This window comes from Carcharhinus amblyrhynchos, chromosome 1 (assembly GCF_965287045.1).
Source record: "Carcharhinus amblyrhynchos chromosome 1, sCarAmb.v2.hapA, whole genome shotgun sequence".
Taxonomy (NCBI): domain Eukaryota; kingdom Metazoa; phylum Chordata; class Chondrichthyes; order Carcharhiniformes; family Carcharhinidae; genus Carcharhinus; species Carcharhinus amblyrhynchos.
In genome coordinates, this window is record NC_137324.1 from 109864421 (window position 1) to 109877670 (window position 13250).

Sequence of the window (13250 nt, forward strand, 5' to 3'; positions counted from 1 at the left end):
GTACCTTCTTAATTCTCATAAATAAGGAATTTTTTAAAAACAGATGATTCAGCTCCCATTCAAGCCAGGAATATTAACAGACTGGCCTGTTTTCAAAGTGAAAATATATTATTGTGTTCTCCATAAGCTTTTGTATCATGGAGTGCCTTGTTTATGCCAAGTTTTCTGAAATCTGAGACCACAGTATGAGAAACACTAGCTGTCACCAGAAGTGAATTTACAGCAGTGAATTAACATATCCATTGCCAACTCTTCAAGCAGTTTTCACAGATCTGTAGCCATGTCTCTTTTTTTTGTATGAATCAAGAGGAACTGTAAAAAGCAGAGTTTAACAATTTGTTTAAATTCTTTTTTTAATATACACACAAGACACTATGGCTCGTGTAACACTCAGAAAACTGCTTCAAGTGTATAAAAGTAGGAAAGCAAAATAGTAATTTGCCATAGTATCCTTCTTCCTCTCTTTACCCTGTGAAGTGTTTTCTTTCACAGGAAATATGCAGATCCATTTTCCAATACAACTCCACAACAAATGAGTGTTGTTGTAGCGAAAAACCATTCTTTAAACCAATCTGAATAACTACTGCAGCAAATCCAATTTACAAATTGTTATTGCTCAACTTGTCTATCAAAACACTGAATTATTACCACATGGCACTGAATTCTGGTATTTATGTTGTCCTTAAATTATTAATACATATTTCTGCACAAAATAAACAGTTTTTAAAGGAAAGGTTGAAGAAAAGACCTGATCAAGGCCTTTAAGATGGTGAAACAGAGGGTAAACATGGAAGAGGTATTTCCGTTTGTAGGGAGACAAAAACTTGGACCTATAAAGATAGCCACTAATAAATACAACAGGGAGTATAGGCGATTCTTTAAACCAAGAGTGGTAGAAAACATATCATGGAGTAATTGCGGTGAATAGCACAGAGGCATTAAAACAAAAGAAAAATATATGAAGGAAAAAGGAACATAAGGAGTTAGGTGAAGAGGGGTCGGAGGAAGTTCAAGAAGTAGTCAAACTGAACAGCTTGTTTCCATGCTGTACATGCTATATAATCCATTTCAATTGACACGTTAAAATTAAATGGTCTCATACCTTTGTGAAACAGATCCTGTAGGCATTCTGCACTTCGACTTAAGACAGCCCAAATCTCTTCTTCCTCTAGTGGTCCTCCCCGAACCTCCAGGGCCTCAGCCAGTGAGACATGCATTTTATCTGATAGTCAAAAGAAAAGCAATTAAGAATTAGAGTGAGATGTGTCTACTGTTGTATGGTGTAAATCAAAACAACAGAACAACATTGGGAAAAATATTAAAGACTGTTTGTTGAACACATACGTTTTAGAATACAGGAACTAGAAAAGACCATATAATCCACCCAGCTCAAGATCAGCAGAGTTCTTTTTAAGTATCTGGTTTGAACAGCACACTCTCCTCCCATAACCCAAGAGCCAGATTTTGCAGTACAATAATCATGAGATTATCAGCACTCATAAGGATGCCCCATACCATTACCTTACTGAGACAACTGATATTTAAATACATCTGATTTACCTACAGACCACATCAGAAAACACTTGTTCAATATTGGTACTATAAAGGATTTAAACCTTAATCAAAGATGGGATTGAGAAAGACATATGCAAGGATGGCACGGTGGCACAGTAGCTAATACTGCTGCCTCACAGCACCAGGGACCCAGGTTCAATTCCAGCCTTGGGTCACTGTCTGTGTGGAATTTGTACCCCGTGGATTTCTTTCTGGTGCTCTGGTTTCCTCCCACAGTCCAAACACGTGCGTGTTAGGTTGATTGACCATGTTAAATTATCCCTAGCGTGAGGGGGATTAACAGAGTAAATGCATGGGGTTATGGGAATAGAGCGTGGGTGGGATTGCGGTCAGTGCAGCTTCGATGGACCAAATGGCCTCCTTCTCTACTGTAAAGATTCTATGATACAGAAACTGAAAATATAATGCAAAGCAGTCATCAAGGATGGCAAAAGAGGAATTCATGTTTGATCAACCTCATTCAAAGCTTTGAAAAGTCAACAGGAAGAGCAGATAAGAGGAATGCAGTAGACATAATGTATTTGGATTTCTAAAATGGCTTTCACAGTAGACTCATCAGTAACACCTAGAATCAAGGGAAGTAGGAGATTGGATAGAAAGTTGGCAACAAAACAGGAAACAGATTTCAGGCTTAAGGTGGGACACTGATTGCCTAATAGCAGCAAATGGTGTTTCACAGCCATCAGTGCTGGGACCACCAACATTGTTCATAATTTACATAAAGGATTTGTACTCTGGAATCAGGAGTATAATCGCAAAATCTGAGGATAACATTAACTTGCGGCATATCATTAATAACAGACATGACACAATCCAGGAAGATGCTAAAAACTTGGAGAATTGACAAAGTAATTAGCAAATGAATCAAGGAGACTACACGAACGGGGAAAACGTGTGTTCAAATGCAGTGGCAGAATGGAGGGATCTGGAGGTGCAAGTGGACAAATCAATAACCTATATTGCAACTTCTTAGTAAGACCGTAAAAAGCACTCAATTGTGTTTTTCAGTGTATAGATTTCACATACAGAGCAGCTATTAAATTTGTGTAGGACGCTGGTTAGAGCCCCCTGAAAAGCTCTGGTCTCTACATCATAAAAAAGACATTGAAGGAGTTACAAAAGAATCACCAGAAATATACAACAATCAGAATGCAGAACTGATTACGATGAGGAGTAATTGAAATATATCACAGATGCACTTAAGTGGAACTTAAGTACGTACAAGAGAAAAAGTGAAGGATATGTAGATAGGGTTAGATGAAGAAGAATAGAAGTGGTTCCTCTGTGAATCCCATCTGTCTGGACCTGATGGAAAAATGGTCTGTTTCTATTAGTAAATGCTTCGTAATGTGTTATGAATTGCGAATGCATACCTACTGTCAGTGAAAGTATTTTTTAAATTATATGTTATCTCCTACTTCTCTGCTCAAAGGCAGGTTTGACACACAGCACCACGAGTTCCGCCAGTGATAGGGCAAGGAGTCAGATCCTGAATTCACCCCAGCCTTAACAGGGATTGAACCCTGTGCTGTTGGCACCCATCTGATCAATCAGCTAAGCTAATTGGAATCAGAGCTGCTGTGGCAACATACACTTTTACATGCACGATGTAGCTATGGTTGGTGATGACAGAGGTTCCATTTTCTTTCCATTAGATGACTAACTAGCAATCTTTCCTCTTCTTACAACCCACTACTGGCATATGTTGGAAGTTCCCTTTCTGGGGAACTCTCTGCTGGAAGACACTCACATGGAGGGCAGAAGAAATGTTTCAAAGACGCACTCAAGGCCTCCCTGAAGTCGCTTGACGTAGACATGAGCACCTGGGAAACGCTGGCACAGAACCGCCCTACCTGGTGCTGCCTCATCCACAAAGGCTGTCAAACTTGCGAAGCAAGGTGTATTTCTGAAGCACAACTTGAGCATGAGCTGCACCAGTCCACAGCTACCAGCGCAACAACTACAGTGTCTATACAAGTCTGTCCAATATGTGCCAGGACATTCCAGGCCAAATTGGCCTGATCAGTCATCTTTGGACACACCACAACCAGCCTCAAAATGACTAATGGTGTCAAGGTTCTCATCGATAACAATGGACGAACAACATGTTGGAATAATTTTACAATTTGTTTGGCCGCATTATGAATGTACCTTTCTTAGCCATCAACTCCTGCAGCCAGACTTGCACTCAGAGTTTCTGCCTTAGAGAGATCTGTAGTCCTACTTACTGCTGAACAAATTCCATTACCGAAAGTTAAATTTTACAAATTAATTTTCTAATTATTGTTGATTTTAAAAAAAGTCGTTTTGTTTTTACATTTCATTTATGCCTCTTTTACCTCTCTCAACTTCTGTTTCCATTTATAAGACATTTGACATTGAATGAAGTATCCCAACTGATACTTCTTGGTTCAGACTCTGAGTAACTTACTAACAATTCTTTAATCTGATTGGTTAGAAATATTGGGTGTAATTCACTCATTTGCGCACAAAGTGCCAAGTGCTCCCACCAGCGGCATTAGTGCCCATCAGGTGGGATTCACCCACCTTGAACATTTAAATTTGTGCATTACCAGAAACATACTGGCCAGCCCACCTTTTACAGAGATTGGGGTGCCATTTTTTAAAATATTCAACTCTGTTCCCCCCACCACAATGTTTATAAATATTCAGTCTTTGACTGATAGGTTGCATATTTTATGAGGTTTAACTTTCTCTTTTCTATCCACAATGGTTACAAAGCACTCGAGATGCATTCAAGCATGAAAGGACACAAAAATAAACAAGACTCTTTACTAGCAAATAATTGATATCTGTCAATCAAACCACTTCAAAGGCAGCAGATATTGGATGCAAAAGTTTCTCCCAAGTGAAAGTAGCCATCAAAGCACTTCAAAGATTTTTCACTGCAGCTGTGGGCAATGAGAGAAAGCAATGGGAACTCCCAGGTAATCCTGACAGGTCCTTTCTATAAAAGCACTTAAAAGAGGGCTTTTAGCATCTGGGCCAATCCATATTGTGGAATGGCAGTGATTTTGAAGGCTGCCAGGTGTCCAAATTGATGTCAAAATGACCAGGACACTTCAAAGGTCTTACCACGGAATGGTGTCAGAATCTAGCATCCAGAAACTGAACAGCGCCATTCCCAGGGCAACAAGGGCAAGTGTAGCCTCTAGACCCCATTACGGGGGTAGGATTCCCGAAGTCAAGACCGTTTCCCCTGGCCCAAGCCCACCCAACTTCCAAGGAGACAGATCCCGAATCCACCAGCTCAAAAAAGACAGTAGGACTAGGGGGCACAGCCTCAAGATAAAAGGGGGGTGGTTTAGAACGGAGTTGAGGAGGAACTTCTTCACTCAAAGGGCGGTGAATCTCTGGAATTCTCTGCCCGTTGAAGTGGTGGAGGCTGCCTCGCTAAATATTTTTAAGACGCGGGTTGATGGGTTTTTGATAAGAGAGGGGATTAAGGGTTATGGGGAGAGGGCGGGAAAGTGGAACTGAGCAGCGACAGATCAGCCATGATCTTATTGAATGGCGGGGCAGGCTCGAAGGGCTAGATGGCCTACTCCTGCTCCTATTTCTTATGTTATGTTCTTATAACATGGTGGGAACCTGATCGTGGCAGATAGGATGTTTTTAAGTTTTAGACCCAATGCATGATCCAGCCTGCCATTGGGTTTCCTACGACAGATTCGCACGCCCAGTGAATCTCGACTACAATTACTTGCCCTGTACAGAGATTCCAGATTCCCTGTACAGGGTGCTGCACTACAATGGCTTTCTAAGTACAGTAAATTCCAGTTCAAACTGCAGTCTGTGGATATGACCATCTGGCACATTCACTCAAAACAGAGTATGAAATCTGGCTCCACCTTTCTGTACTAATCACCAAAGACAAAAGTGATTCAATTCCCTTTTGAATGTACTTCATATTTACTGTATTATTTTGAGAATGCTGAACAGAACATGCATATTAAAGCAAGCATGTATGAAACTTTACTTTCCACAGCTGGTGCAGTTGATTGCTTGCTTCTTTCTTAGCAATTAATCACTCAATGTAATTAAGCCGAGTGATTAGACTCCAGTAGCAAAACATTGCCTAATGTAGGGAGACACCTTGTAAAACTGAAAATTCCCCAACAAAAACCAAATGGTACTACAAAAAAAATCTCTATTATTTCCTACATTGATTAAAACATGAAAATACAGGTAAGCTGCACATCATCAGTTCACAGTTTTAATGCCAAATACTTCCAAAAGTTAGGAAAATCATTTCATTATTTATTCCTGGAAGGCAATAAAGTCCCAATGGAAACGTTCTGATGATGGCAATGATGGCATCATATTAATGTATGGCACCGTTGATTTGTTAGAGGATTATAAACTTTTAGATAGTTCAATGTCTTGTGTTCACTGTAAAACTTTCCTCAGTTATTATAATAGGTGAAACATCACAGTCAAGTCAACCCAAAAGGAAGAGGTATTGGCCTGTAATTGAATCTGTAAATTCTGTTCTTATGCCATGTGGTACATGTTACAATCACAGCTGATGGTACTTCCAAATAAGTCAAAACTCAGCATAAAACCTGACTTGATAGATCCTAAATTCTATTCTTTTAAGAAACCATGGAGAAAAGCTACTGAACAAATTCACAGGAGTCTGCTAATGAACTTTTAACATAAACAAATCATAGTAAGTTCGGAAAGATCTTAATACAAACACAAAAAATGAATCAAATTCACTCTATTCATTTTCTCCCAGCAATACCTTCACAGACATATACAAATTCAGCAAGATAAAATAAATTTATAACATCTTTCTTGTACTCTAATATTCAGAGAATGAAATACATGTAAATAACAGAGTCGAAACAGATTCCATGGAATTCTCAACAATCCATCCAATGTTTGACACGTTGTGAGCCTATCAGTCTCACTAAAACGTTGTCATTCTCATGAGGGTTTCCAATCCCAACATTTGAAGATCTCACCTGGGAATTCTCTTTAAAAGTTGCTCCCACTCAGGATGTCTTCAACAAGGATACATCTCCAGGGTTTCAATCTCACCTTCTGAGGCTCGTTTCATTTGGATCTCAAACTTCACCTTCCAAACACAATTTCAGATTTTCGGCTATGCCTCCAAAGGGTACTTTTGCCCTTATGACCCATAGAACAGTGTCACCAACTTTCAGTTCCTCTCTCAGGTTTTCTAGGTTTCCCTCAAGCCCACTCTGCTTCAAGTTGGCTCCCCAAAAGATACAGAAGCAGAAATAGGCCATTTGGCTCATTGAGTCAGCTCTGCCAATCAATGAAATCATTACTGATCTGATGTCATAATCTCAACTTCATTTCCTTACTGATTAAAAAACTTGTCTAACACCACTGTGTTAGGCCCAAACTCCTGGACCCACATACTCTTCTTCACTCTTTTCCTGTCTTCTTCCAGACCACCTCCACCACCCCAGCTCCCCTTCCCACCACCCAAATTGACTGACATGTGTACATGTGCATGCATGCACACACTCCCAGCTACCTTCAAAAGCAGGACAGGCTCTGCTTTCTGTTATCATTGGTCAAGTCCCTGATGGTGCCTGATCCGAAGGACCAAAAAAAATGCGGCCTATCCGTTGGTGACTACTATCAGCCAAAACCCATCTCTGAGCAGCAGGGCTCAAGGGACAACTGGATTGAGACCTGGGGACTGCTCTTGAAATACAAATAACACATCAAATGAATTATGTTGCCATACTTTATGACTTTCTGCTTGCACATATCTAACTTTTTTTGCTTATCAAATGATGTACAAAAAGCAAATGGAACTATTAAATTGAATTTTTGATTATAGACCCACCCCTCTACTATCCGCTTGGAGTGCAGCTATCACCATAGTAAGTCTGTTTCATTCTTCAGTGCTATTATAACCCTTCTAACAGAAAAGAGCCAAAAGTATGTCCAGCATTCTTCCATCTTTTTCCATTGGGAAAAAGATACAAAAGTCTGAGGACTCATACCAACTGACTCAAGAACAACTCCCTGCTGCCATCAGAATTTTGAATTTACCTACCTTATTTTAATGTGATCTTCTTCTACAGCCTAGCTGTGACTACAACACCACATTCCACACCATCTCCTTTGCTTCGCTATGAAAGATATGCCTTGTCTGTATAGCTCGCAAGAAACAATACTTTTCACTGTACACTAATACGTAACAATAATAAATCAAATCAAAAAAACAATCTTCAACTTGTTGCAGTTTTCTGCACTGTCAACAACAACACCATCAAGTAAGAAATTAAGCCTCACTCTTTCTCAGCCATCGTACCTCTCAGTAGAAGAGTGCATCTACTTTTACTATACCAATTGTTATTGAATCATGCAGATCTGCAAATCCAGGTTTTATCTTTTGAAAAGATGAGGAAATTTCAGATGATGAAACATAAACGGTATCAATGGCTATAAGCTGAGAAGTAGATCTGAGGCAGAAGGTCGGCCATGATCATATTGTACATCAGGAGATGAATTGCTCCCATGTTCTTATTTATGACAATTGAAATATCCCATCACTGACGATAAATGGGATAGGTGCTGGGCTTGCCCTGAAGCCTTCAGCAGCTCTTGAAGATCTAGCAACCTAATTGAGGTTTGTCAGGTGGAAATGAATAGAAAAACTAAGCAATCATGATTACTTGTTCTGCAATTTGAAAACAAAGTCACTTTTGGCTCTTTTCTTTAAGAAAGGTTATAATACCGCTGAAGAACAGAACAGACTTACTATGATGATACCAGGATTGAGAGATCAGAGTTACAAGATTAACTAAGGATTTATAACAGGGATTGTCAGCAAAAGATCACTAGAGTCATCCAAAGTAATATACTGGATACACCAAGACAAAATCAATGGCAGGTAAACTGAAGACAAGATTCTACAATCCCAAAATTAGCATTTACTTCATGCAAAGAACAAAGAACCATACAGCACAGGAAACAGGCCCTTCGGCCCTTCAAGCCTGTGCCGCTCATTGGTCCAACTAGACCATTCGTTTGTAGCTCTCCATTCCCAATCTGCTCATGTGACTATCCAGATAAGTCTTAAAACGATGCCAGCGTGTCTGCCTCCACCACATTGCTTGGCAGTGCATTCCAGGCCCCCGCCACCCTCAGTGTAAAAAACGTCCCTCTAATATCTGAGTTACACCTCGCCCTGAGCCCGTGACCCCTCGTGATCGTCACTGGAACCCCTGTACCTATATACTTGACTGGCACCACCAGTTTCCCACACATACTAGATAATAAAGATTTTAATGTACTTTGATATAAATGGAATAGAATAACAATATTCCTCTTTAACTAGCTTCTATCTGAAGACAAGATTCTACTATCCCAAAATTAGCATTTACTTCATGCATTTTCTTTTCATACAGAAGCTTTTTCATACACAATTACATTAAGAAGGTATGAGGAGCAAGCAGGAAAATGGTAGTTTCTCCTAGTGAATGTTGTAGCCTGCAGGTTAGGAAAAAGAGTTCTTGTTACCGCTGTTCCTTCATTAGTAGATAAATCCCAAATCAGAACACCAAGATCTGTAAGCATCAGACGCTCAGCTTACACGGAACTCAACTGAATTAAGGATTGAATATAGAGCCTCAAAGTTTCAAAATGCGCACCTATGTGGCCAACAAAGACAAATATCTTCATCTGCTATAAAGAGGGCAAAGAATATCGATTTCAGTGATACGAAACTGATAGAAGATTAATTTCTAAGTTGACTAGATAGAAGCTAGCTCCTCATACCTTCCTAATGTAATTGTTCATTTTGAATGTTGTAGTCAATTTAATAGCAGCCACTATATTTCACATTCCAATAAAGCTTCTGTATGAAAAGAAAATGCATGAAGTAAATGCTAATTTTGGGATAGTAGAATCTTGTCTTCAGATAGAAGCTAGTTAAAGAGGAATATTCTTATTCTGTTCCATTTATATCAAAGTGCATTAAAATCTTTATTATCTGGCATGTATGGGAAACTGGTGGTGCCAAAAAATACCAGTCAATGGCGAGTTTAACTTACAAATGCAATACAATACTACAATGCCATATTTGTAGCATAAATCAATTTACAAGTGCTCAGGAAGTAAAGAGCTGTATTATTTTTACTTTGGATTTTCAACAGTACATTCAAACATAAATTAAAGCATAAAGTAATCAAGTACATAGGTACAGGGGTTCCAGATAACTTGGTAATTGCTTCCAGTTGGTAAGTGGCGATTAGCCGAACATCGGAAATTCTGGTTAGTAAATTCTGATTGGTAAAATGCCAGATAAAACAATATTTACTGTAATGTATACAAACTGTGAAGATAGAGTAATGATTCTGGAATTTCATTTTATGTCTCATGTATGAAGCCAGAAAATCAATGAACCAAACCGAATATTCTCAGGGAGTAAATTGGATTTAAGTAGCAGCATTCTATGTTTTCCACAAATGTCACAAATAATAACAATACTGAGTAACAAAGTAAGTTATGTAGAAAAACATAGTTACTTGTTACATGAATACAAAGGAAGCACATGGCTATTTTTTGGAAAGAATATTAGCTAAGAAATTAGCTAAATTGCCTATTCATCTTCAGTAGTGCCTTAGGATCTTTGCTGTCCATGGGAACAGGCAAGAGAGGTTTCAGTTTAACATTACCTCCCAGTGAACACATTCCCAGCAGTACAGCACTTCGCTGGTACCTTAAATGAAGCACCACTTTAGATTATACTCACAAATCCTGGAGTGTTGCTTAAACCCTCAACCTTCTTACTCAAGGGACGAGAGTGCGAACACAAGAGCCAAAGTCAACAATGGAAGTCAGCATTAGACTTTGATTTATATACACACTTGAAATTATAACTTTCTCAACCAAAAACTCTGAGTAACTGCACAAGTAACAGTAATTTTGTCTTTATTAGTTATGTAAGGCACATCATATTAATTGTTATGAATTAGCAATGAGCTCCCCTATACTACAAGTGCATAGAGGTCCTCAAGCCAAGTTCAATGTTTGAATTCTAAGTCGTACCAAGAGTGGGACAACTAAACAATTGTTATTTGATTAAGCCAATAGTACTAAAAATCAACCATTTTGTATTCAACAATTAATAAAATAGCCTTGGATTTAGCCAATTCTATGATTTAGAATATGAAAACCAGTCAACAGGGAATTTATAGTAACCACAGCATTAAAAGTAAGTTTTTTTGTCCATTACATTACTCTAAACGATCTTAACTATAAAGGGAAATCTAAACCTGGTGCTCCAGTCTCCTGCTGCAGCTATATTCTCCTATATTTGTGAAATAGTTTGCTTCTGATTTCAATTGTCCCCACATGGAGGAAATTGGACCTGGAAAACCAGGCCTCTATTAGTTGCTTCATTTTTAATCAGGTTTTTGAGCAAGAAAGTAGCTGTATTCGATCATATCATAACTATCAAATCTGCAATGTTAAGCAAAACCTCCTGGTCCATAGATACTCTGAAGGCAAGTTGTATATTTATTTGCACTTCTCTTGTCAACCAGGAGTGCACCTCAGAGTCATGAGGAACCCTTGGGCTGAGAATCATATAGTGCAGAAGAGGCCCTTCAGCCCATAGAGTTCACAGCAATACATTAGAAACACCTGAACTCCCACCTAATCCCATCTGCTGGAACCCGTCCCATATCCTTGAATGTTATGACGTGCCAAGTGCTCATCTAGGCACTTTTTAAAGGATGCGAGGAAATCCACCACTATCATCCTCCCAGGCAGCGCAATCCAGACCTCACAACCCCCCTAAACCTCCTGCCCCTCACCTTGAACCTACATCCCCTTGGTGATTGACTCTCCAATTAAGGGGAATAGCTACTCCTTATCCACTTTGATCAGGTACATCTCGATCAGGTCACCTGTCAGTCTTCTCTGGTCCAACGAAAACAACCCAAGCCTACCCAACCTCTCTTCATACTTAAACTTTTCCTCCTAAGCAACACCCTGGTAAATCTCCTCTGCACTCCCTTTAGTGCACATACTACCCTAGCTATGGCCACACCAGGGTTCTAAACAACCCCAACATAACTGCCCTGCTTTTGCCTCAAATGACAAAGGCACATGTCCCATATGCCTTTTTCACTACCCTATTAACATGCCCTTCCACTTCCAGAGATCTGTGGACAAACACGCCAAGATTCCTTTGTTCCACAGAACTTCCTAGTGTCCCACATTCATTGAATACTTTTCAAATTACTTCTTCTGAAGTGTACACATCTCACACTTTTTCACGGTTAAATTCCATCTGCACTGCAATGGAAATGGAGATGGCGATCGTGTCTCATGCGGAGTGCTGTGAAGGTGCCACGATGAGTATTGGAGGCACAGGCTTCCTGTTTAGGAGGGCACGTGCTGGGGGGGGGAGGTGGGTACGTTGTGTTTGTGGGTTTGGTCCGTGTGGGTGTTTTTCCTGCCTTTGCTATAGCTTTTTTTCTCTGTGGGTGTGGTTTAGCCTCTTTCAAGCCCACCCTCTTTCTCTTGGTTGGCTCCCCACAGCCGGTGGGGAGGGTGGAGGGTGGGGCCCTGGGGTGTGACGTCTGTCAATGTCAATGGTTAGGGGAAGGGTTGACTTGCCAGTGAGGAGGAATACCAGGCTACTGTTAGGAATGTGGGATGCTGGCAAGGAGGTCCTTACGCTCTGACCTCAGAGCGATCAAATTCATGAGCTGGAATGTTGGGGGATTAAATCATTCGGTTAAGCGCAGTAAGATATTGCAACATCTTCAACAACTGGGTACCCAAATTGCATTCTTCCAAGAGACCCATCTCGGGCCAATGAACTATTTTAGGCTCTGTAGAGGACTGGTGGGGGGGGTGTCAATGCTTTCACTCAACTTTTCACACCAAGGCGTGGCGGGGGCACGGAATCCTCATCCACAAGTCCTTACACTTGGTAGTAGCCAATGTCATTTTTGGTTCAAGTGGCTGATATGTCATAGCCATGGGCAAATTATATAGGATGCCCCTGGTGTTAGCCAATATGTATGCCTCAAACTGGGCCTATAAAAACCTTTTCTAGTCGTTTTTTTGTGCTACGTCCAGAATTGAAGTCACATCAGTTGTAACTGGATGGAGGTTTCAACTGTTGGTTGAATTCTGCCCTGGAATGCTCCTCCCCCAGAACTGCTGTATTATCCAAGTCAGCAGAAACTATTAAATCATTTCTCATGGAATACGTGGTGTCGGATCCATGGATGTTTCTTCACCCCCCTAGTAGGGAATATTCTTTTTTTTCCACCTTCATTTTCACTGAACGTATTCACGTATAGATTACTTTTTGTAGATAATAAGTTGCTCCCGACTGTGCGCTCATGTTCCTATGAAACCTTTATAATCTCAGACCATGCTTCCTTGACAATGGACTTGGTAGTGGGGAGGAGGGTGGGCCCCTGTACGCCTTGGCGATTTAATACTTGTCTGCTCTCCGATGATGAATTTATTAGATTTCTGTTAATCCAGATTGATGATTTTTTAGAGTCTAATGATGCTCCGGGAGTCTTGACGGCTACCTTATGGGAGACGTCGAAGGCTTATTTAAGGGGCCGGATCATATCTTATTCAACACATGAAGTGAAGAAGGGAGGTAGGTGGTTATCGGAATTGCTGGA

The 13250-nt window shown here is 40.2% G+C and overlaps 1 protein-coding gene across 4 annotated transcripts in view; it reads right to left on the reverse strand.

Annotated features, from left to right (window-relative positions):
• ptpn13 (protein tyrosine phosphatase non-receptor type 13) overlaps window positions 1-13250 on the reverse strand; it is a 268306-nt gene that overhangs the window by 212089 nt on the left and 42967 nt on the right. For all 4 annotated transcript variants that reach the window (XM_080191002.1, XM_080190993.1, XM_080190985.1 and 1 more), the window contains exon 2: window positions 1103-1222. In XM_080191002.1, the coding sequence (XP_080047128.1) occupies window positions 1103-1217 (115 nt within the window). In that variant the 5' untranslated portion in view covers window positions 1218-1222. The remainder of the gene's footprint in view (window positions 1-1102; window positions 1223-13250) is intronic.